Source organism: Oenanthe melanoleuca, chromosome 15 (genome assembly GCF_029582105.1).
Source record: "Oenanthe melanoleuca isolate GR-GAL-2019-014 chromosome 15, OMel1.0, whole genome shotgun sequence".
Classification (NCBI taxonomy): Eukaryota; Metazoa; Chordata; class Aves; order Passeriformes; family Muscicapidae; genus Oenanthe; species Oenanthe melanoleuca.
In genome coordinates, this window is record NC_079349.1 from 6864871 (window position 1) to 6891030 (window position 26160).

General features: G+C 41.0%; 2 protein-coding genes across 2 annotated transcripts in view; one reads left to right on the forward strand and one right to left on the reverse strand.

Annotated features, from left to right (window-relative positions):
* Positions 1–20401, forward strand: part of GOLGA3 (golgin A3) — a 171806-nt gene extending 151405 nt beyond the window's left edge. The window contains exon 25 of the transcript XR_008841706.1: positions 20386–20401. The gene's annotated coding sequence lies outside the window, so the exon portion shown is untranslated. The remainder of the gene's footprint in view (positions 1–20385) is intronic.
* The window catches only part of ZDHHC8 (zinc finger DHHC-type palmitoyltransferase 8), a 111435-nt gene extending 86144 nt beyond the window's left edge, over positions 1–25291 (reverse strand). The window contains exon 1 of the mRNA XM_056504664.1: positions 25038–25291. Coding sequence (XP_056360639.1) covers positions 25038–25141 — 104 coding nt within the window. The 5' untranslated portion in view covers positions 25142–25291. The remainder of the gene's footprint in view (positions 1–25037) is intronic.
* Positions 25292–26160: the final 869 nt, after the last annotated feature.

Genomic DNA, 26160 nt, shown 5'->3' on the forward strand with positions numbered 1-26160 from the left:
AAATAATTTCAGTAGCATAGCTGCATTCACAGTAAGAAACTAGCACATCTTAATATGGGTTCATCCCTTACACTATTTTTAAAGAAGTCTTTCTTTCTAATTTAATTACTTGGAAGTGACTGCAAGTTCAGTTCCCTCCAGCAAGCCCGAATTTAAAAATACCTCAGACTGGTCATTCATCAGTGGCATTTCTGTTGCTCTGCAAGGCACAACAGCTTCTTTTTATAATTTCTGATTAAGTTAGAGGCTTCTTCTAACAGCAAGCAAAAGAGTGTTGTAAACTGAACTGATGCTCAAAACTCAATTAACATCGATATTCACCAGAAATACATACTAGCTCTATTTGTTTTTACCCTCCAATATTGCTCTGAGTCTTGAACAACCTACCAGCCAAAAAGTAAAATATTTCCACTTCTAAAGCTCTGCAGTTTCCCTTCTGGATTGCCCACAAAGAAGTTCACACAATAAAATGAGCCCTTCTGCATGCCAGAGGAAGAAGAGAAATGTGAGGCCTCCTTTCAGGCATTCTACACAAGAACTGATGAAAGTTTGGAACCATACAAACCAAGATAATTATTTTTAAATACTGCAGTATGCTGTTACTCAATGGAAAAAGCCATGTAATTCTTTGTATATTTGATACAAGTTCAATGATTATTCCAGGCTGTGAAATTTTTACACTACACATTCCTGGAGTGAGTTCTTTTAGAGGCAGAAAGTTGCCATTTTTTTCTGCTTGAAAAAGGGATGTTTCCTTTAGCTGAACCTCTTTATGCTTGCAATAAAACACTCCAGGGTGCAGTGACAAACTGTCTGATAATCACCACACCTCCCAATGAATGAAGTCAGTGTGTCCCAGCACAGATTAGGTGTGGCCAGACTGGACAACATCATTGTAGCCTGTTGCAAATTATTACTTCATGAAAAGAAGCATAACTGGGGGCAGGGAGGGCTAAGCAGTGCTGAACTTTAAAACAACTCTACACATACAGTACCCAATATAGAAACACAAGGAAGTAGACAGAAGGATCCATGTGCATCATTTCCATTTGTCAAGTTTGCTAAAAAAAATCCTAAGTGTGGAATATGCAGCCTTTTTCTTCCCTGTTCCTCCTTTTCCCCTGCCAAAAGAGGTTAGAATAGCTTTTTTTCTGGTCAAATGATTCAACACTTACTGGGCTTTTACATTTCAACAAACAAATTACATGAGAGGGAGGAGGACAAGAAATAAACACACAAAACTATTACAAACCCTCCTGAAGTCAAAGCAATGCTTAATTTGGAGATCATCTTGACACTGACCAAAGCTCATTATGCGCTTTTATTTTTTTTTTTTGCTAAAGCCAAAGCAGGTTTAAAGCTTATGTGAAATTTAGATTAACAGCAAACTCCTGAGACACACAGGAGTTGAACTGAAAAATCCCACGATTATGGAAAGGGTGGCTTGGCATCTTACAGAATATTGTGCTTCATTCTGGAAGTTTTTTTTCCAAGAAAAGTCGTCCCACGGTAGAATTATCCTTCCCTGAACTGTTCCTCAAGCTTGAGTTCTAACAATCAAAATTTGAACTCTTTACCCATATTCCTACAGAGAAAATAAACAGGACTCCTACTAGAGTAACAGTGATTTAAAACTTCTGACTGTTTCACAAGAGACATTCCCAGTCTAAATGTTCTTTTTCAGTATCATAACATTGTTCATATGTTTACACTTGAATCAATGCAATAGTGTCAATTTTAAGCGGTTGCTTAGAGCAATAATTATCTTTCAAAATAAATGATCCGAACATTTTCTCCTGCCCTCTGGGGAATGAACAAGCTTTAAGAAGATGGTTGGTTGCTCAAGCACTCAGGAGAGACATGGAGGCGACAGCTGTCAATACAGAGAGAAACCCACAATTCTCACAATGCAAACCAACAAACATTAGGTTATAAAGAAGTCTAAATATAAAACAATTTGATTTCTTTTATTCCCAAGCTTCTTTCTTGCTGTTGAATAAAGAAATTTTGATTATACTATTCCAGACTGAAATGGTAACCACTTTCCCAGAAGCCAAGTCCTCCTATTCTACTCCTGTCTACCCTTGCCACTGCTGCTACCAACCCCAGTTTGATTCCTTTAGGAATAAAGTACCTTTCTTAGTAATTTTTAAAGATTGGAATTTCATGGAAATCAAAATGTTGCCAGATTTTTAACCTGTTTATTCTTCTCATACGCACTACATTTTTTCTTCTAAAAACCATTCTGAAGATTTTTAGAGAAAGGAGGGAATTATATTTAGACATGAAACTATTTATGCTTATCTCAAAGCCTGAGAGACACAGAGTTTGGCTTTTTCTTTATCCCTAATCCTTAAAAGTACAAGAGGAAAAAAGGTAACTTAAATATGTGCAGTAGGACTTTTAGGACACAATATCTCCCTTGTTTTATTGTACCACAAAAACATGGTGATTACTGCTTCTCCCCTTCCCATCAGGGACTGATTTATTTGACTGATGAATAGCTTTGCCTGTAAGAATTTGAAATTCTGATTATTTCTGCCTTAAATAGTTGCCATGCTTTTAATTATTTCAATGAATAATAATTACCTTCACCCAATCCATTTGAAGTTATAAAAAAATCCACCAGTTTTTTGAACTCTCATCCATAAAACCACAACTTATAAAGTCATAAAAAATTGCAAAGCAGCCAAACTTCTGAAATATTAAACATCACAGAGACTGCAAGGAGGCCTAAGGTTTTGTTCTTAAAATACAAGACATATTTATGATACTGCTTAATACATCATACAATCCCTTTTTAGCAGTGAGAGATGGAAGCAACCAAGATAATCTTGCAGAAATGTGACCACAATAAACTGAAATCCATAATTCTATTTGTAAAAATAGGCTGTAGACTCAGATTAATAGACTTTACTGTGTTCCTGGGGAAACAAGCGTTTTTCTGAATATTTCTGCATGCAGTAACATCTTTTACTTGCTCCAAGATCAGCTGTGATGATTTTGACAATAAAGAAGAAAAATGCATTGATGATCAATCCAAGGGAACCCAAGCCGCTTTTAACCTTTAGCCTTCCCACTTTATAGATACAATATGGGATTTCTCACCTTCCCCAGACTAATAATTGAGGGAAAAAACCCAGCCCGAAGCCCAGCACTTCTTTTTGCAACTTGACACTGGTAGTTCATATTCACCATCATATTTTTAAATTCATTAAAGTAACAACGCTGGCATAAAGCAAGTGCTCAGAAAACTGGGCTGCTGGAATAAAACTGTCCATGAATCTTTAAAGTCACTTGCATGTAACAAGAGGGCCAAATTGAATCTCTTTATTGCCTGTATTCCCTAAAGGGCTGCTGCTGCTCTGCACGCTGGCTGAGCAGGTACTGTTCAGGATCACTGTACCCCGCCAACATGTGGCCTCGGGCCATACTCGCTGCAAGCCGTGCACATTCTGTACTCAATATAGAATTGTTCTCCTTCTGGGATGTTCTATTATAATTAACTTCATATGAGTGTTTTGCTAACATCAGCATTTATCATTTTAACACCCAGGAGTCATCTCTTCATCTCAGTATGATTTTGCAGATGGGAGCCTGAAATGCCGTGTGTCCCCCAGAACCTGACTTTTCAGGGACCCTGGCATTTGGCAGTCAGTGAAAGGGCCATTGCCAACATAACATGAACCTGGTATTGCTCAGAGCTAGAAGTTCAAGATGACACTGCTCTGCAAACAAACCAAGGCAGCAGTCACTGTGAGATGACTCAAACCAGCTCACCCAGGTGCTCGTAGGCTCTTTCCCTTCCCCTGCCCAGCTCTTTGATTGCCCACCTTAGAAGCACTGAGAAAACACAAGACTATTTCTGAAACATCTGCTTCTGCCTCATTTCTGCTGCTTGCAGGATCCAAAGCCGGGGCAAACAGCCCCACGTCTCCTCCTCAGTGAGCAGAGCTGCCTCCTCAGGGCACGGCACAGGCCCTGGGCACCAGATCATGCCCGGTGAGGGTGAACATCAAGGGACTGTAGCACTCTGCCCATGAACACAAACCCCACTGCTCTTGCAGAGACAGGAAAAGTCCAACCACAAAAGCAATCCTGTCATTCCATTTCAAGTCCCTAACGTTTAACCTCTCTGAACTTGAAGATTCTGATAGGCAAAACATTTTTTTAAAATCATTCTGGTTTAGCCTAAGCACACAAAAACCCCTTGGTGTGAAGCATATTTCTTCACCCAAATGGCAAGTTTCACAGAAATAAATCTAAGGTCTTACAGTGGAAGTGTTTGGGATAATTACAATTAAGGTGCACTGCAACCTGCAACTTAAATTTCAGAGCAGTGGTTTCCTGCACAAGGAAAGCTGAGGGCACAGTTTCACAAAAATGGATGCCAACAGCAGTGGCAACTGCAGAGAGAGCACAGTATTAACCCTCTCTGGTATTGGCTACATAGGAACAACAACAGCCCTCCTGATGAAAGCCAACATCAGTGCTGGCACACAATGGGTGTAAAGGGATGCTGTAGGGCATGCAGTCTGGTAACTTTTCCAGAAGCAGCACAGGATAAGTCACCTTCTGCAATCATAAACAATGTCCCAAAAACCATCACAGCTTTTAGTCATTCCACTGGTTGCTTCAGTCTTCCACTCAAGTCAGAATCCATTTCACTGCCTGAAGTCTTGTTTTCCCTCCTATTCACACAGTACCCAAAGTGGTCAGCAAAAGTTAGAATCATAGTCTACATATTTTATCTGTTGAGCTTCCTTACTTTTGGAAACTTTCTAGATGGAAGCCAGGAAAACAAGAGACAGGGAACACTGATTAAGGGCTTAAGAAGTATCTGAAAGTACTTGCTTTTAAGAGGACTACATTACAACTACAGAGGTACAAAGCTGGGCAGTTTCCAATCCAACGAAAGCCTTGCTGGCAACCTCTGATTTGGACAAGTGATCTGCACTACTTTAACAGAGATAAATAAACACAGAAGATAAAAAACAGCAAAAAAGAGACATTAAATTATACCTTGGATCACTTGTCTCATTAACCTATGAGAAACCTGGGAAGGTCAGACAGAAGAACTCCCCCTCTGAAAGTGTCTATTTTAAAAGTAGTACATAGCACAAACAGTGGCTTCCTACAGCTTTAGTCATCTCACTTCCAGACAAGCTTGCTGCTCAAATGGGAGGACAAAGAGCAGAAATTACAGTGCCACTCCACGCTGCTGTGGTTCTCTGGAGCTGTGTACTCAGCTCCCTCATGCCCAGGTGCCAGTCCCAGCTGCTACAGTTTGAGGGTCTGCAAATGGAGCTGCTGTGAAAGGGCACAACCAGACTGTGAAGTCTTACTCAAACCAGAGAGTGAAGTGACAAGGTCTGCAAAAATTGCAAGTCCTTCATTTTAATTAAATACATGCAGATCAATAGTCAGACTTCTAGATATGCATAGCCTTGAGTTAATTAAATCAGTTAGTTCTTTTCTTTCCACAGCAATCAATGAAAACCATTTTCATTAATTAGCCCAACAGCACCCTGGCTCTGAAGAGTTTAGTATAAGCTGAAGTACTGATCAAGCAGGTAATATACAGGGGAGAAGAAAACCCATATGTCTTTAATCTGTGGGGCACAATAATTTAATTTGAACTTCTGTTTGCTTTCCAAACAAGGCTATGCTGAAATTAAGTATGGGCCATAATATCTTCTCTGTTTTCAAAAGAACATTTGGCACAAGAGTTTATCAAGGCCAAGTACATACTCCCTTTCACCACAGAGCAGATAAAAAGGACAGACAAACTTCAGCAAGGGAATTGCACTTTTCATTAAGAACATAACTTTTTTAGAACATGCATTTTCAAGTTTAGTAACCAGAATATAAAAATCATGCAGTACACACCAATGATCGAAGAAGCTGCAAATTACAACACAATTTCCATCCATGCTACCACCCACTTAGAAAGATTAGTTGTTCACACAGCTACAGGAATGAGACTGGTAATCATTGTAGTGCAGTTTATCACTTTTCTTTCCAGATGAAAGAAAATAAGCCAAATATTTTTTTTTAAAAAATCAATTTGTCCTGTACATATCTGCTGTTCAGTGACAGACCAGGTATGCAAAAAACCCATATTGTAACTAGGACTCCTTTTTTGGTTGAATACCGTGACAACTTCAGTCCTTTGCATTATTTGCTCATTCAAGGATTCGTAATTCTTTCAATATGTAACAAAGAGACACATCAGTTCCACTAAAATATCAAATATTCTTTGGCACTACCTTAAATCAATGAAATTGCTTGTATACAGAAAGAATTAAAGTCACCAACTGGCAGATGAGAGTCACTTCATTTTTCTAATGTGTTTTAAAATAGCTAATGAAGGACAGGCTTTTTATAAAGCTTGGCACATGTGTAAAAAACATGACCTGATTTTTTATTGGCCTCTTCTTTTGGACCTCTGACACTGCCCACTCTGGATCACATTTCACCCCAGAAACAAAACAGGAGGTAGCAAGATAGACTTGATTTCTTCCTGCCCAAAGACTTGAAAGGAAGGTCTCTAATGTCTCATTCCTGGGGAGCAAAATCTCCCTGCCAGCCCCTGAGTACCTCTCTGAAATTGCCAATGGCAAACAAAAATCCAAAACAGGGACCAAAGCTCTCAGATTCACTTTACCTCTCACTCCTTCTTCTTTCCTGTGCAGGTTTGTCCTGTAAGCCTGCAAAAACCACTGTTGTGAGGAACAGCACTGCTGAAAAACAGTGATTAAACAGATTAAAAACCCACTGGTTCCCAGTCACTCTTCCCCAAAATGCATTCATTTGGGCCTCACTTGCTTAAGCAAGACCCACTCAGGTGAAGCAGGGATAATCCAGTGCACCCCAGAATGAGACAACAGGCTTGGGGCATTGCCAGGTGCTCAGAAAAGGCCAGAAGCCTGAGGTGGAACTTGGTACAGAAGGGATCATGTTTGTCTGCCTCAGGAAGCAGCAACTCCTGCTTGTAACAGAGTAGGTTTAAGGTTCCTGTGAGTCATCCCTATGCAATATTGTCCTTCCTTTCAGCAGGTGCTGCAGGTGCCAGCCAGGGCTGTGCCTCAGAGGAGCTGCTGCTCTCTGAGCAGTTTCAGCACAGGAAAAGAGAAGGAGCATGGTGAGGAGGACAAGCTGAGTGCTGCAAACCCCCCAGACAGACAGTGGGCTGTTAAAGCACACACAAGGACATTGCTCCCCAAACCCCCAAACTGCTTAAACAATCTTCACTCTGTCAATAAGGAACAGCAATGTTCTTCGAAAGCCCAGGATGAGTTTGCTACAGGAGGATTTTTATGCTTTGCTTACTGAATGAGCCAACTAGGCTCACTACATCCAATTTGGGTTTCAAATATTCAATATATTCCTGGCAACAACTGAAGGAGCTCCTACTCCAGCAGATATTAGTTCCAGTTGTAATTTTAAAAAGTAATTCATTAAAATGCTGTCATAGTATGATAGCAATGTTTTTAATAACCTGTAAATCAATTAAATGCCTACATTCTTTAGAAATTTGGGAAGATTTAACTACTGCCCATAGTATACAGGGCTGGCCAAAACACTGACAGAAGAGCTATTCTATACCCCAAACCAATTTTCTTTTCCAGTCAGCCTTTAAAGCTCATTGCTAATATTAGCTTTGGGACGGCATGAGATTTTAAATGTGAACACAAGAGAAGCACTTTTCAGAGGCACACTGGAAAACAGTTTGGTTCCTTCCAACAGGCACTGAAGCAAAATTCTCCATACTCTATGTCAGTGAACTATCAGCCACAGTGAAGCTTTTGCAGTGGCTTTAAGATTTGGGAGAGCAAGGGAAAAAGATGATCACTTTTCTGTACCACCCAGTTTCTGTGAGAAAGAGTTGACAAGTTCAGTGGTCTGAGCCTGGACATCAAAGCGAGAGCAAGCAGCAATTCCTTGCCAGCCATGAATAACCGGGGCAGGAGGATATTCACATGGTCAGGGAGAGCAGATGTGGCAAACTGGCTTTTTAAATTTAATTTGGAAAAAAAATGTGACTTCAAGCAGCAAGTTTGATTTTAACAACTCCAATCTTGCACTCTCAGGATTATCTGTTCGATGTTTAGAGTAATTCTTGTTTTTCAAAACAAACTTATAATTTACTCTATGTTTCTATCTTTCTCCCTGTGTGGAAAATATTTCTATCAAAAATAAAACATTTCCAAAACCGTCTTCCAGTTAATGAAGTCTTTGTGCATCAAGCAAAAGGCACTTCCATTCGGAAAGAAAGTGTGAAGAGTAGGATATTAAAGTCACTGCATTAAAGTGGATTGAAAGCCTATCAGCACAGTAGAGCAGTTTATATGTCACTTATATTTGCTCCAGGCACTCTCAGCAGCTATAACTTCAGTTCAATGTAAATAACACTGTTTTCATATACCTGTATTTCTTGCATCTAAAACATTAACCAGATTTCAAAGTAAACCTGGAATTCGTGCTGCACAGGTAGACAGCAAATTAAAATGGTTTCTCATCAAGTCATCAAGCTTAAATACAGATGACCTAATGCAACTGGTGATGCTCACAACCACAGGTGTTGATAAGTCTGACTAATGATTACCACAGTAACAAGGATCACTGTATCACGTGCTGAGGAAAAACTGCTGCTCAGACTTAGCTTAGCCGGCATTAACTATTACTGCAAGCCACAGTCTGACATAAACACATATTTAGAGTGCACTGGCTTTTTCTATCCATCCATGAGGCACTGAAATCTTAGAGAGGAGCCTCAGCTTGTTAGACTGTGTTATAAACATACTTCCAGCAGTCTGGATGCTGTACCAAAATAAACAGTCATTAAAAGCAGTTCTCCAGTATTTTTAAAGGGGCTCAAGAAGGACAGTCAATTTGGTTTACATACAATGTTGTTACTGTTCGGCATTATTTCCAAATTATGTGGGAAAAAAGCTGGTAGACCTGAGCAAGTACTAGAAGATAGGCACAAGCTACCTCCATTCTGGCAGGGCAAAACACATTGCTGCCACCCTACCAAGTCTAATGCGTAACAGTGTCATCTCTTGACAGGTGTGGTATGAGCAAAGGCAATTATGATGGAGTGCTTCAGAACAGGAAGAGAAAACTGCAAACTGGGCTGAAGCTTTAGTGTTTCTACTCTGGAAACTTCATTTCTCACAGAGCTTCTGACCTAGTCACTTTTCCTGACATTGACAGAGGATGATTATTTCTCCTTGGCTCTTCCTATGTAGTCTCCAATAATAGGGTACAGCTGCCAAAGTTTCCCAAACATATCCCTGTAAAACTGTGGTAAATGTTTCACATTTTGTCCTTCTACTACACGGATGTTAGTGTGGGCAGTTTCCACATCTTTAAACCTTTTTTATTCCCCAGAGGCAGCTATTTTCTGAAAAATTCACTCTAAAAATCTTAGCCCTATAACCAAACCCCAGAATTTAAGAGGGGTTCAAACTAACCCCATCAAGTTTTTCCTGGGATTAGCAGGAGGGACAAGGCTTTTCAGCAGCAATGCAGCTGGCTCGTGAGGCTACACAGAATTACCTGATGCCGGCCCCGGGTGTGGGAACATTTTCTGTCACAGCTTCCCAGCAGTGAACCCTCTTCACCAGCAGCTTGTACAGCACAAAAACTCATGGACTTTGTGTCCTGTGCTTGGCCTCCCATAACTCCCAGACCATGATGGAGAAGCTACAGTGGAACATGCACATGGAGGATCCTCCAGTCACAGCTGAAGAAGACACATTAATGTGACTCACAGAATCACAATGGAAATTCTGAGGAATTTCATAAATCAGAGTGAGCCATTGCTGCACTCTGACATTCAGCAATTTTCCTGAAGAGAGACTGTTAAACGCTACCAAAAAACAAGTAGTTCATAAGCAGAAAAAGTAGACAAATCCCTTTTTCTCCCAACTTGTTTGACTGACCTTGTGGTACAGGTGGGATGATGAAGGTCAAAACCACTTTTTTTTTTTTTTGCAACAGGCTTCTTGTCGTGTATGTAAAGACTCATATAAATGTAGAACTGCTGGAACATCTATGTAGAAATGTTTACTCTTTGGGGTTTGGGTGCTGACGCTGAGGGCTGCTGGGGGTCTGTGAGGGGAGCCCTCAGCATCTCAGGAAAGGGCAAAACCTGTGTTTTGTGAGTGAGGGGAAAAGTGTGAGGAATGTCCCTGGGAGTGGCTGTGCTGGATTCCCTGGCAGCCAGCACACAGCAAACCGACACTGCAGCCTGTGGCAGAGCCCGTGCTGAAACAGGGGGCATTTCCTGAGGGAACTTGGCAGCGGAGGAACCGCAGCGCATGGAGAGCCCACTGGAGCAAGAGAGAGGGGCTGAAATAGACTGACCACAGCCCACACTGCCCCTCCTTTCGGCCCGAGTGACCACAGCCCACACTGCCCCTCCATTCCGCCTCGCTTAAGGGGCAGGAAGAGGTGGAGGAGCTGGGAATAGAGGAATGAAGCTGAGCTTGCAAGAAAACGGGGTATGAGGGGAAGGTATATAGGTTTTATCTTTGCTTTTCATGGTCCAAACATATTTTAATTGGCAATAATTGAGTTTGTTTTGTCTCTGATGGCAAGCGGTAAGTGACGTCCCTGTCTCTATCTCGAGCCGCGAGGTTTCCCATGGCGTTTCTCCCGTCCCGTGAGGGGAGAGAGGCTGGGCGGGCACCGCGCCAGCAGCGGCCACGCGGGCAGGGCACAGGAGAGCTCCGAACGGGAGCTGCTCCTGCTGGGCTGCGAGCACCACGGAGCCCTGACACAGCACTAACTCTGCTTTGTAGCCATGGCTCCAGCACCTGGAACAGCCTCCCTGCACAGAATCTTCCCAGCATCTCTAAATACATAAATCAACGATTCTGCAGGAAACATGAGCAAGGGTGCATTTAAACTGCTGTCAACACCAGCTCTGGCCTTTCACGCTGACATTCACTGCCCAACAATACAAGACTGAAGGAATGGACGGAAGAGAGACAAGTCTCACACAGAGCACTGAGGAAACTAAAGCTAAAAAAAAATTAAAAAAAAAGAGAGAGAAAGATGATTTCATCAAAAAACAGCCAGCCAGATTTTATTAATCCTGACTGTACTTGCAGGATCTCCAAAGGACTACAGGCTAGTACATTCCTTATGTAATTCCTGCCAATCACCTCTTTGAACCAGAAACACCAGACAGAAAGCAGTCTCACAAAAAAAAAAAAAAAAAAGGAGGACAATTGAACTTGAACTTGTTAGCTTTAGATTCAATAAGATATTGGACTTAATGAGAATTCAGGGAAAGGAGATAATAATCAAGAAGAAGTCAAAAGAAAAAAGGGCAAAACCCCAGCATTTGTTTTGAAGACTGTTTATTTAAAATTGCTGCTGACCACAAAATGAACAAAAGTAACAGGAAATAAAATATTGTTGTATCTAAGTGTCATGTTTCCCTGATAATATGGAATAGCATCATATGCTGCAATAAAATGTTTTAGCTGATCATTTCTTGTCTTTTTGGCACTCTGCTGACACACTTTTTAAAGTGTTAATTAAAAAAAGAATCAAATCAACACTACAAATTGGATAGATTTGTGCCCTACAAACAGTCTCTTCTGACCAGTAATTTGTGGAGCTGGGGCTCTGCCAACTTCCAATGAATCTGTGGAGAGTTTCCAGCAAACTGTCATCGCAGCAGGATGCAGTTCTTGATAGGGTGATCATACATGGCAAGTGAAGTGATGCTGAACTGTCACTAAACAAGTCTATTTTATTGTGCCTGAACCTTCCTTTAAGGCTCACCCAGAAATGGAAATTGACAGTTTATATCCAGATACACATTTATACCATAATGCTCCTAAAACCCCATGGTATCTACATGGGAACAGCTTTTTGGATGATTGTCACGTTGTGGGAGAACAACAAAGAACACTGGACCAGCTACAGCTCTAGAACACAAGCACTTTTTTATATTTATAAATCAAATAGGCCATGACAAGAGACCTGAACATGCAGTACTTTCCCCTTAGGGGTTCTGACTTCTTTCCCTTCTATTTTCTTTACTTTGAAAAAAAGAATGTTAGATTTTATATACATGAGAGCATTTAAGTGTGCCTAGTGCAGCACTCATCCTGTATTCATCTACTGCTGATATTTTTAGAAGGCTATTTCCAAGATACAGGTAAATAAGCACAAAAAGAAAGCTAATCTGCATGTAAAATACAAACAGTAATTTGGAAATTCAGTGTGGATGTATTGACTTTTGACAGGTTTCTGCTTTCTGAACATGGACCCAGTCAAGGCTAGGCAAATACAGAGTAAGAATCAGCAGTCTAAGCTTCCCTTTATGTACTTTCTCTCCAATAGCCTTCAAAATATCACAGGTAATGTCAGGGAAGTGATAGTGAATTATCTGTTTACTCTTGGAGAAAATACAAAATTCCTTCTGTATTACTGCCTTGGAAATCACAATATCCCTTCTCACCCTGCAATCTCTTCCTTATATACATAAGGGTGGGGGCAGGGAATGAATGAAAGAAATCCTTGCCTACTGCACAATAATTCATAATACCACTGTTTTATATTCTTCTGTCTTTCCATCCTGCCCCCTACCACTTAAATGAGTGCAGACTGCAAATTGTCTGAAATGTCTTCTAAAAGAGATAATTTAACTTAAATTGCTGTTTTCTGAACTCAGAAGAAAAAAGAGCAAACACCACATTTTTAAGACTGTCACCCTATGGAAGAAGCAGATTTAAGAGGACTGACTTTCAGAGGGAAAGCTCAGTATTTCCTGAAATTTAGAAAGACCAACTTGAAAACTAAGGAGTGAAGAGAAGCATCTGAAGACTAGCAGCCACTGGAAAAGCTAATGGAATAGGTTCAAGTATCTGTTGATGGGACCGAGAAGGCACAGGTATAAAGCAATACTGCATATTTTCCATTCTGAATCACTTTGCCAAATTAACTGTTAGGCTGCAATCTTTCTGCTACCTCTGCCCTTCAAGCAAAGTATTTGTCCTAATTAAGGCTTTAACCAAAATGATTCAGATAGTTCCAAGAGGAAGCTGAAGAATGTTATTTTCTCCTGTCAAAAAGCTCATCCCTTCAGAGTTACAGAACAGGATCCTGGCCTTGGGCCACAGTCACGTTTCAGAAGGATAAGGCCCAGGACATGTGCATGATAAAGGCAGCTGAAGGAACACAAACAGCCAAGCCAGGAGGACCAAGAGCACTCCAAGAGATCTAGACCAAGCATGCAGTCCTCTAGATACTTTGGAGTAATCACTTTGCAGTGAGACTTTAATGGGCAGATTCAGGTTCCAGCTTTAGATGGGCTTCAACCCATCTCAATAATTCCTACACAGCTTCATCAGATTATTTAGGCAGGCACAGTTAAGAAAAAGTGAGAAGGAAACTAAGAGGGGAGATCTGAATTAGATGCAGGCTGTTTAATTAACTAGCTCAATATAACTGTAAGATTTTGTTATTAAAGAAAAGGAGAAGAAATGCCTTCCAAAAGAAGAGGCCAAACTGGGACTAAAAGACAGAATGTATATTAAAACCTCAAGTTTTCTAACTGAGGAGTTGGCAGGACTCACATGCCCAGGGGAATCAATCCCTCATCAGACATGCAAGCATTCACCCATCGCACATGCACAGTATGATGCTTTGGAGACTTATCACAACATACACAATGGCAGAAGCAGCCCAAAAGAAATGTATTTCTAGGGGAACCAAGAAAAAAAACTGGCAAGAAGAGACACTTTTTTAATGATGCCAAGTCGACATTACACTCAAAATAGCTTTCTCTCATTTCCAAAACAGTTGAAGCAACAAAACTAAATAACGTCACTTTCAAAGACACAAACAAAAGCACAAAACATATTAATCACAAAAATGCGGGATCAGTGCCTCACTCCATTAAACAGAGCTCTCTTGTGTTCAGAGGAGGACAATGTAACTGACAAATTGCTACACATCTCTTTCCCTTTTGACCAGCCAGCAACTCAGCTTACTGTTCTGGAGCAAATAAATTCACAAAGAATACAGAACTTCTTAGCAGGAAAGAAGAAAGAAATGTTGGTCAGCTTCTTTGGAGAGCATGCCAAATACGTGTGAGTCACAATAAAGACAGTGGCCCACTGAGAGCACTTACAGTTTCAATACAGAAGAATTGTTTCATCAACTCCTAAAAGCCACCCCAGCTCGACAGATGGGATTAGATTTTGAATTGCGTCTTGTAAAGCCTCTACTCTGGCATTTCAAAGGGTAAACAAGTAGTGGATCACCTTTGTGTGTGTATTGGGCAAAAGGCCTTATCCAGCTGAACAGACTGACCTGGAGATCACCTGTCAACAGAGACAGAACAGCAGAAAAAAAAATAGTACCAGAGACAGACAAGATGCAAGCAGATAAGCCCAGGAAGATCCAGAGTGATGGAAAATATGAAACATAGGAAGTGAGAGATGAGTTCTGTAAAGGGCTTAGTCCACAGCCCCTTGCCGCTCCTTGAGAGGTAAAGTGGCTGGAAGCAGCTACTCAGGACACTTAAAACCCCCATAGTTCTCCATTTCCTTCTGCTGTTAAGTGCCTCTGAAAGGTAAACCATGTGCTTGGGTTATGCTAAAAGTCACAGGTCGTGGAAGTGGGCTGTGACAGCAGCTGTGACATTTGGGGTCAACACAAGCCCTGGGGCCCGATCCTACAGAGGATAAAGAGTCTCATGTGGGAAATGAGAGGTGGAGGAAATGTGTGTGGAAACCTACTTCAGGAGCACTCTAGGGCCCAAAATTCACAAACTCCCAGCACCCACCATGGGAAGATGTAAATGGAGAGATGATAGCCGTCTTGGAAGAGCATGTCTCTTTATCAGATATGAATTATAAATCAAACACAGCAGGCTAGAGGAGGAATCATTAATTTTTCAGTTCTTGAACCACAGATATCATGTTTAGCTCTATCCCACTAGTCTTTGTAATATAATGCAAAAAAAATTACTTGGAAAAGTAACTAGTCATTGTGGAATCACATACAAATAAAAGTTTAAAGACTACAATGTTACCATTAAACTTTTAAAGAGAGACAACAAAGCTTTAGAATATGTAACTCTCTATTCATACATTCATGCAGTGTTCAAGAAACAAAACAGTCTTGTTGCATGATGGATGGCCCAAGATGAATACAGTAGAAACTGTAGAGTTCAGAAGCCCTCTCTGAAAGAATGATCTCCATTGAGTCCTGGACTGACAGGGCTTCAGCCTGGAGTTGGCACATCTGTGCAAAACTTGTTAAGCACCAGCACTCCAGTCGTACAGTGCCTCTCTGCCTCAGTTTAAGAAGTAAACAGGGATTAATAGCGCTGATAACCTTATGCACAAGTTACACTACTGGAGACCAGAAGGGATCGAGACTTCCTAAGCAGCAGCACAGCTTTGCCCCTGCAAAGTCTTCTCAACTGAAGCAGTAGAGAAGGAAAGTAGATGTTTTCCAACCTGTTTATTATCATCAGCAGGCCAAATTCAATGCCACACATAAGACCTTGCATCTTATTATCATTGCAATATATCTGTCAAATGCCATATTCTAAAATTACATAAAGATGACAGAACCAGAACCATTTCATTTCAAGGAACCAACCCTTCCAATATTATAGAAAACCTGTATCTTCCTGTCCTCTTCTACTGTCCGCCAGATTCTTGAGAGCACTGCTCATACAGACTGGCTTTGATTTCAAAATTAATGGATTATGTAAGATGAGGAAACATTCTCAGCAGAGCTCTGCCAAGAGGAGCTGAGGTGGTCCTTGCCTTTTATTTCTGATATATAACTATCTGGACGTGGATTAGAAATTTTCCTTCACAACTGAAAAAATATCACATTGGTTCAATGCCAGAAAGTCCTGTTATTTTAATCCTGCATTGTCTTTGCATTGAAATTTCCATTGCAGATATTAATTTCCTTTGTTGCTGCAGATGCTACAACTTCCATACATGATTTAGAAGTCATCAGATTCAGAAGCTTCATTTCTCCTTCTGTTTGACTTGTACTGTGTATCACAAAGCAGCCATCTTATATACCTCTTTCTCCAGAATTCTCAAAACTTAGTAATTAAAAAAAAAATCTAGTGCCTGTTGACACTCTTACTGTTTTTGCCACAAAGACTCATTAGCCATTTACACAAGACAGAGTATGTGCAAAGCCAGCTTCAAAGTGAAAATAAAGATGTGAGACTTACATACCACACAACAGAGAAACGAGACAATAATTTAAAAAAACCCCAAATGAAACAAGAATCTAGAGACCTAGAAACCTAGAGTTGCTGGTCAAAGGCATAGGTCTGAGCACATGAAGATGACCATACAGACACCCTCAAGACCCTGCTCCATCACTGTGCCTTGGAGTGTTGGAGGATAAGGCAAGTTAATTAACAATGTGGTTCCACAGGAAAGTCTCAAGGCAGTGGCTCCTGAGCCCAGTGGCAAACACAAACCCCATGGAGGGAGAGCTGCCCACCTACACAACTCATGGCTCCTGCTGCTTGGAGCCAGGAAACTGCATCACCAAATGCTGGGGCCTGGTAAAACACAGGAGGTGGTTCAGCAAGCTGCTGACAGCAGACAAGGGTTAACCACAGCATTATTAGATCATAACATATCTGGTGAGTCTTACTGCTGGGGCAAACATTAATCTTCAGAGAAAGCTAAACATGCAAAACAAGATCTCACTCATGAGAAAGAACTGAAAGGAAGGTTATACACCATGAAAATAATCCTAAATAACTTTTGAAACTGAACTGGCTGAAAAGGGGAAGTATTTTTCCATAAGAAAATACCTGCCTCTCTGAACTGACTGGGATCAGAGTAAGCAGAAAAGTTTTAAGCTGAACTTTTCCATTTTGAAGCATTTCTGTGACTGACCCAAGTTTAAATTAAAATGATGCTTGTTTATAGAAATGTCCAAGCTTTCCTTATTCCCAGAGCTGTACTTATATTGTGTTGATATAGATATTACATTACATTATTTCCCTGAAGACATGAATAAGAGCTAATGTAAATGCCAATTTAGTTTTAAGAATCCTGGGAGAGTAACGCTTTGTCTGGCTTTATTTATGAAGGCCCTTATATATTTAAGCAGTCTCAAGTTTGCTTTGTTGGGCTCCAACTTAAAAAGTAATTTTTTCATTTAAGACTATTCTGTGATTAGTTTAGTCTGAGTGTGTACCAAGGTTTCCTGGAGAGCTGTCATTTCATGGTGTACATGCACGCTGGAAAAAGCTGCTTTGTTGTTTAGATTTCAAATTCAAGAGATATTTTTCCTGCACCTGGCACCCCTGTCTTTTGTTGCTGGATGATATCAACACGCAGCAGCAGAGTACAGGTATTTCATAAGGATTTCACATTTGAAGTGCACAAATTCTGTGTTTACACTTTCACAGAGAACCATGGTAACCACTGCAATATCTAAATATGGGTTCCTGTACAGTTTATTCCATAATATCCATCCTGAGGAAAACAAAGAATCAAGTACCCACCAGTGTTTGCACAATACATTTAGAGTGCAGAATTTTAGGCACTTTGGACAGCTTTGAAGCAAGTCTAGCTAAATTGCATTAGTAATTGCAAAAAAGCAGTGACTAATTAAATCCTCTTTCTGAATTCAGATTACTGGCTGAAGATTTATGTAGTAGACACTATACTGTGGTGTACTCATTGGAATTAATTTTTCCAATCACCAAGCAAGAATCCCTAAAATTGCCTCTCCATGGTAAAATAAGATCAAGGCTGAGTAGGTTTTTCCAATCTATAGTATTCTTTGCAAAAGAACAACACAGAATTTCCATTAAAAACTCCGGCATTTCTGTCTCAACCGCCATGCCTCTTCCTCTCAATTCCATTAGCTGCTCCCAGTGACAAATGATCAACTAATAGTAGCTCTGTAACAGCACAGCCAAATTGAACATTACTCTTGGATTATAGAGAAATAAGTGTTGTATCTACTGGCTTGAATCAAAAGACAGTGAATCAGTGTTCCACTTCTGCACTGATTACACAAGTGTAGCTCGTGTATCTTTTACAGTATTTCTCCCCCCTCCAGTGTGCATCTCCTTCATGCTCTAAATTGGCTTACACCATTTGACTGCAGTATTTCAGGTATCTTCCAAGGCAAACTGAACAAAGCTCATGGTTTCCCTTTGTTTGCCTTGAAAAGTTTCATTGTAGCTTATACACTGTGTGAAACAGAAAACCTGTTCCAGGGTTCCAAAGATCCCCACACCACAGGGTCCTACAGCTGATTTCAGTTGAGAAGCAGGTAATAGCAGAGTAAGTTGTTTACACAATAATGTTATGTGTATAATAAGCAACTATCCCAGATAATGAATCTTAAAAATCAGATCTCCAATGTCACCACATGTATTTCTCTCTCAAGTTCTGTGTTTTTCAGCAATAACATTCCTTAGTTGACATTACTAACAAACCAATTGAGCTTGAACAATCTTGCAGAGATTGTTTCTATTTATAAAAGGATACACATGTGGCATACTTGGACATACAAGGACAGCATTTAAATTAGCATCTTGAAAAGGGCTTTCGACAAAGAAAAGGAAAAATTGCTGGTATATTCTTGTACAAAGGCTGAGAGGCCCACCCTGATCTAATTGAGACACTCTCATTCCTATTTCCATATGACCTTAATCTCTGCTTATTAGGAGAAATAGAAAGGAGGTTGCTACTGGCATAAATCACACACTTAATACAGCTGTAGCCCATGTACAGCAATAACTTCCATTCCAGTAGCTCTTCTGCCTTTTTCAAAGTGGATCTACAATGAGCACTGAAATGCCACTGCAGTGGCTGCAGAAAGCTCTGTATCCACAGCTGAACATGTATAGCCATTTACTGCCCTCAACAAACATGGTTCTCCTTTTTACTTTCTCAAACTACAAGAAGAAAAAATATATACCCACTGATAATAAATATCAGGGGTTTTTTTCTAAAGGAATGAATTTGAATAGCTTTCAGAAATGTCCTGTCTTGCCAACTTTGCTGTTGGAAGCAAAGATCACTGCCCTTGAAAGCAAAGACCATAAAAATCAACTAGCTAAAAGCAATAAAACTGAGGCTTCTTAAAGCATTAAAAAAACAAAACCAAAAACTTTTCACACTTCAGTTAAATATATTCTCCTGTTGAGACTGCCTGTCTTATCTAGAATGACAAGTTTGTCTAGATTCTATTTCCAAAAATTTTATAGCAAGATGAAATTGCCACGGCTTTTTGGTATAAAAAAAGTAAATATTTTTCAGAAGCTTACAGACATGACAAGTGAGATGACTTGGGTCAGCCAGGCAAGTGTTACTCCTTTTGGATTGCAGGGAGAGTGGACAGGAAAAACCTGCCATTAAAGACACATTTAACATGGAAAATGTTAAGGTATCTCAGGAGGCCAAACTGCACTGCTTGAAATCCGTATGTGACTGAAGTCAGTTTTAAAATTCACCTGATTAAACTGATGCACACTTTTCCCCCTGTATAGTGTCACCTTCATGGCTATCAGTGAAGCTGCTCCCTACCAGTTCCAGCTATTTCTCGGTTTGGCACATGAAAAGCAAAAAAATAAAACAAAAATCAGAAATACATTAATATTTCAAGTAGTGAAGAATGGCATGGAAAGAACGCTCAAGGAGGGAGGAAACTGTTCCGTTTCATAATTAGCATTACCACTATCAAATGGACCCCTAGCATGGCTAGAAACAGACAAGGCAGAGGAGCTCTGTGCTCCAAAGTTTTCAGAATGCCAAGGATATTTGATCTAACCATCTGGTTAGGATGGGGGGAAGTGGATTTGTGGAGTGACAGTGTTTCCATGCGCTCTCATACATACCACAGCACACCTGGAACTTCTGGTATCAGACAGCACAAGCAATTGCCACCAGAGCTCTCCCAGATCCACAAGCAGCCTTCAGCAAGTTATTAGGCAGAAGCCAAACCGTAAGAAGGATGTAAGACCATACTCTAAGGCAGAATTCATGCTGTCCAGCAGCATATCAAGATAAAATAATCTGAGCTACAGTTTTATCTTTATTTTCTTTATCGTGCATCTACTTCACAGAATTCAGTTCTATTTCCTCTAGGCTGGTATAAAACACACCTGTGTTGCAGACGAAGCTCTGTAACATCTGCAATATACATTTTAAATCACATTTTATCATTTGATCTATCTGAAATCAGAACACTGAACTGGCAGAAGTGAACATCTGCACATATGGAACTAAATACTTTAGGCAAGGAAAACATCTTTGGATACAAATCAAATTCACTAAAGCAAAGACGATCTATCATCTTGGCCTTTGCTAGTGACTAAACAAACCCAAGTGAAAACAGCAGACTGTATTTTTCCCTTTTTGATCTGTGAACATATGCAAATGATGGGAGGAAAGGATGTAACAGACAGTTTAAGAACTCTAGGTACACATATCACTATATTTTCATTAACTACGATCCAGGATGGCTATGATAGCTTTAAACTTTAAAGTGCTATTACCTGTTTATTTTAAGGCTGGTCCAGTGCAGGATCAGATAACTGCAGGAAAGGGGCAGTGCTTATGATTTAAGGGGTTATTGCATCATAAGTGCATCTGGATTCATATATGTCTAATTACAGAAATGCTAGTCTTTCTAGTTCATGAAAGGCAGTAACGTGATATACAAATATGGGAGGAACACTAATTTTTCTTTAAATATTCCTTAACTGAAGCCAAGCTTTCCTCCCTGTTAAGGTAAATCTAGCAGCCCTGCTATGGAGCACAGTCTACCAGCCATTCTTCCTCCTTCTGCCATCTGAACAGCACAGGTTTAGGCTGTTTCTCTATTTTCTTTGCACCCCTACTGCGACTTCAACTTCAGTTGCTCTTCTATGCCAATTTATCACTCCTCAATTGTTTCCTGAAGGTTATTGGTATTAGACTCCCTGTGTCACAGACTGCATTAGAGTGCCAATTGCAGATGTCTGTGGTGTGTATCTATGATTATCTCCCATTATGACTCTTAAGAACAAAGTTGTTCTCATTTTCAGTACTGACTGAATGAGTTTTCACCTTATTTGTGCTTTCACTTCACCCAGAAAATTACCCATTTTATTATCCCATTTAAAGAAATAATATACAGCAGTGTTACTACCATTATATCAAAGAAGTAGTGGCACCTAGACCTTTGTTATGAATTACATGTTTCTATTGTATTTCAAAGATGCTCAAGAGGATGCATGCTTCAGAAAATAGTCTGAAAATGGGTATTTTATCAGAAACTTCAGGCCTACAATATTCAGTGAGAGAATGATGAGTTTTTTTTCTCCTTACTAAAATGAGCCACAGTTTCCCCTTAAAACCATATGCTTTCAGCTGGCTGTGTAATCTCCACAGACAGGCATTGCAGCTGCTGAACTAACTCAGTTCTCAGCACCAACACCTACAGTAAGTAGCCAATTTAAGCAGGTGAAGAGAACTATTAGTTCCAGAATAATTATAGAATCCTTTAGGTTGGAAAAGTCCTTTTAGATCACTGATTCCAACTGTTCACAGATGACATTCTGCTTGCTGACAATTAAGCTGCATTCTCTGCTAGCACTGAATAGCACAACCTAAAATAACCTCTTGAAACTCAGGGTCTTTCAATGAACACAATTAGGTTTACATCACAACACCTGGTAGTCCAAGGCATAAGAGCCCAGACTTCACTGAAATAGGTTAAACTGTTACCTCTAACAAAAAGCCTTATAAGAAATATGAAGAAAAAATATTTTGGTAGAAATAAGTTCAGGTTTGCTAGAACTGAATCACTAGATTCTTCACTATGTGAAGAATTATTTCTTCCTTCATTACACCGTTTGATTTGCTCATATAAGTAAATTAACTTAATCATTCTATACAACATTATTGATATGTTCCTTCATAATGCTTAGAGTTAATGCTTGTTTACTCTCCCACTGTGACAAATTAGACCACCTACTCAGACACTGTATTTATTACTGAAGGAACACACATGGAGTGCTAAAAGCCTGTGATAATACAACTGCAATATTTCGTTGCCTTTCCAGGCAATAATCTTGATAGCTAAATAGTTTAGTTCCCCTTCATAAAACCAGAAGAAATACAGCAGTGTACAGTAAATCCTAAATGCTTAGCTGAAGAAAAAGAATAAAGTAGAATCTAAAATGGAATTTTCCTAAAGTATAACAGTAGCACTGATCAGCACCACAATGAACTAATAGCAGATACTCTGTATTTCACTTTATGTGCTGCTTTTTAGCAAAGGTGTTTGGAAAAAAAGCTAAAAATAAAGACCACATTGCTAAAAAGCTAACCCTGGCCTTCAAGTTCAAAGAGCTTTTCATCCAGCAGAAGACACTAATAATGTGTGGCATGAGACCACAAACGTGTCTAGGGAAAAAGCCAAGTCAGATGCTCTGTTTTCATACGTGTTACTCAGAAATGTTTCCAGTGCCCTAAAAAGCTTAGCTTTTCTATTCAGTAAGTGGTTTAAAAATAGTCTTTCAATTCTGCCACATATTTTATCCTCTATTATTCAATTCCACCATGCCAAAGTTGCTCTAATCCTTGACATCCCACTGAGGTGATCTGCACCCAAAATTTGATGGGAATCTTGTCCATCATCAGTTTCATGTATTTATACACAGGTTACTTTATTAACAAAGCAGCCTTAGAGCTTAATGACACAAATAAGGAATTAATAAACACACATTTAAATCTTCATCTGATTAAGTTCTTGTCTAATGACAAGGAAGCATGGATTGTATCAAAAGCACTGCTAAAATGCTAAAACAATTTTAGGCCAATGTTTCAACTGCTGTGTATCAGAGCTCTATCCAACTTCAAACGAGTTGTACAAATCAACACACCTAAAAATTCAGCCTTTAATAACATATCACAACAAAAAGATCTTCAGGAGACAAAACACTGCCTGTGGAAAAAGATAAAAAATGGAAACACTCAGGAAAGGGGAAAATACCCACCGCCACACAAAAGAAACTAATCTCATGCATATGGCTTGCTTTGATTCCACAACAAAGATAGATTTTACTAAAACTGCTCAGCTTGAAAAACACCACCAATCCCATACAAATTAATCTGAGTATTTTTGAATGGACAGGACTTCAGATTCTGCCTGACAACAGTTGCTCAATTATGTGTTACTTTTATTACACACAAGACTTGGCAGCAGCAGAGAACGTATGTCTGGGACAATCCTCGAAAAATTTACTAACACTTCAGGATGCACAGGCCAAGTTACAATATGGAGAGATCCTTAAAATACTTCATTTTGCATTTAATTATTCACTGATAACAGAGAGAGCAGAGTGAAGTTTCAGATCTGGTAATAGATTAAAGGCAATTGCTTCTTCCATACAAATTATAAAACGAACATTTCAGCTGATGTCCTGCTGCCAAAAGGATGTTTCAACAACAACTGTGTTACCAGGAAAGTCTTACATCACTAAGCAATTTGCAGCTCTACACTGGAAGTATCATATGAAAACAAACATACAGCTTCCAAAACAATCTTAGCATACATCCATTCCTCAAGCAGCCAGAAAAATAAATGCTGGCATTAAGGCCCCTTTTTCTTTTTTTACCATTTAATATTCACAACTCCGGTGTCAACCAAGTTCATCACAAAAGCCAACTTATGTCCTGTGCTTGCCTGTGAGCACCAAACTATAATTAGATCCCCAAATGAAGAATACTTGTAGTAACTCCTGAGACTTGACCAGTTCTTGAAACAGTGTAATTTCCTGAAAGGATTTATCCGTACTTCATATCAAATGCACTGAAAACAAAATCAATGCGCATTACATCAAGAGCAAAGCTCGGTGTCAAAATCTGTTCTGATTTAAGAAACTGTCAGACAAAATAACATTTACATTTTATTCTGAAATCCTACATTGAGATTACTATACCAGTGATGAGCATTTTGAAACATTGAGAATCATATCACAGCCAAACCACAAAAGATAATGACACAGACACATACTCCCACTCTTACAGAGCCTTCTGCTTTCAACAGTTCACTGAGCTCGGTTAAAAAATAGCAACGGCAAAACAAGGAAAACAGAGCTCCAAAATAAGTAAAACAATAAAATCTTAACATGCAATAGCTATGTTTTCACCTTCCCAAAGGCAGCTTAGTCAAAGCTCCTTTCAGAGCACAGTTCTGTACCATCTCTGCAAACACGGACACCTCTGCAGAGAGGGTGCCGCTACCCCCGCACAGGAAGGGTTAGCGAGCTACAGAACTCGAGTATGGAAAGGGAAACAGCCGAAGCACTACAGCATTCACATATTAATATTCCTACAGGAGAGCTGCAAGCCGACAGCCACAGCTCCATTCTGCGTTTAAGGGAGAAGGGAATGAGAGAAGAAGAAACAGAGAGGGAAAAGTTTCCTAGTCTTTCCTTCAAGCAAATGTAAATTTGTTCATTAGCTCCTCAAGCTTTCAGGAACAGCTACATAAAAATATGTAAAATCGGTAATGCTTAGAATAGGATTCCTTCCACTTCAAAAGGCTGTGCCGGATAAACCCCGAGACAGGCAGAGATTGACGAGAGAGGGCAGCTCTCCCTCCCGGAGCACAGAGACTCCGGCCAGCTGAGACAGGCTGGATCCACGCCTGTCGGCAGCGGCGCGGCTGGGGCTGCATTTCCCTCCCGTACACCAGCCGTGCACCGACGGGCAGAGGGGCTGCGGGGCTCGGGCATCTCTGATGCACACAGCCGGCAGCTGCGGGAGGCTGACGGGGTTTTATGTGCCATGAAATGGTGGATCTGACTGTCAGGCACATTTTATGATAGGGAGAGATGGTGAGCCTCTGCAAACCAAAGGCGGGCAGGGATAGCAGGAGGCAGGCGGGGAGCGGGACCAGCAGCGGCAGGGCCTGCAGGACTGTCAAGCCCGGCCGCCTTCCCCCGCCGGGCCGGGCGGCCCCAGCCCGGGCCCCCCCTTCGCCAGAGCCGTACTTACGTGAAAACAAAAAATAAAGTAGTCGAACCCACTAATAAGGCAGCTGCTGTGGAGACCGGGATGTATTTCGTAGGTTTAAACCTCTTTCCAGTGCTGCTGGGCATCCTGTAGCTTACACATCACTATGTAAATCCAACCCGAGAGGAGGGAGCCGGGAGGATGCGGGTCCCTCCGGCGCGGGGAGAGCGGGACCCGGGCGGCTGGGAGGGACGGGAGAGGGACGGGAGCAGCTGACCTCCAGCACAGGAAATCCCACCCACACCGCCCAGCCCACTCGGCTGATGTCAACCAGCCCCTTAAGGTAGCGCTGCGGGGAGACAGGAGGGGGCGCGCAGCCAGCACAGCCCCGCGGAGGGGCGGCCGGGCCGCGGCCGCTCGGGCCTCCCGCAGCGGAGCGGCCCCCAATTCTATCATTTTCTACAGGACACTTCCCCGAAAAAAAGAAAACTGGCAACGCATTGCTTTCCGCAGGGCGCTGTGTGGGACGCTGGAGCTCCTGTAGCAGCAGCTCCCTGAGCAGCGGGGCTCTAGAGGGGGCTGCGGACGCGGCACCGCCGCAGCAAACGCGGAGCGCTGCGGGGCTGCAGGACACGGCCAGCTGCACGCGAATCCCGCCGTGCTCCTTCAGGGAATAAACCCTGCTTTTCATTCTGCTACACCCAGACTCACAGTATTAAGGGAACTGCTGCACTCTGCCAAATTTAGCGGATTCCAAGATCCATAACTGAGTGCAAACATAACTGAAATTACACTATACTCCGTTCTTTTAAAATCTGTCCATTAGCATCAGGAGGCAGACAGAAGAGGTAATTTAAGGTAATAACAGAAAGTTCACGGAATCAGCTTTCCCAAGAGCAGTGTGAGAATGGCTCCTCTGTTCGCACCCGGGGGCACCACCCAGCAGCTCGCCTGTCTCAAGGAAACCCTCCGATGGGAAGAAGGTTCAAGGCCATTTGGCAGTTTGAAAATCAAGACCAGGAACTGCATACATCTTGCTCCCTCCCTCCTGCTTTCTTTCTCAGCTAATCCCTCTTCTGCAGCTGCCAACATGCAGATAAAGTAACCCCTGCCTAACACAAAAGCCACATTTGCAGCATCTGCTGGGTGTTGTTAAAAGCAAGCT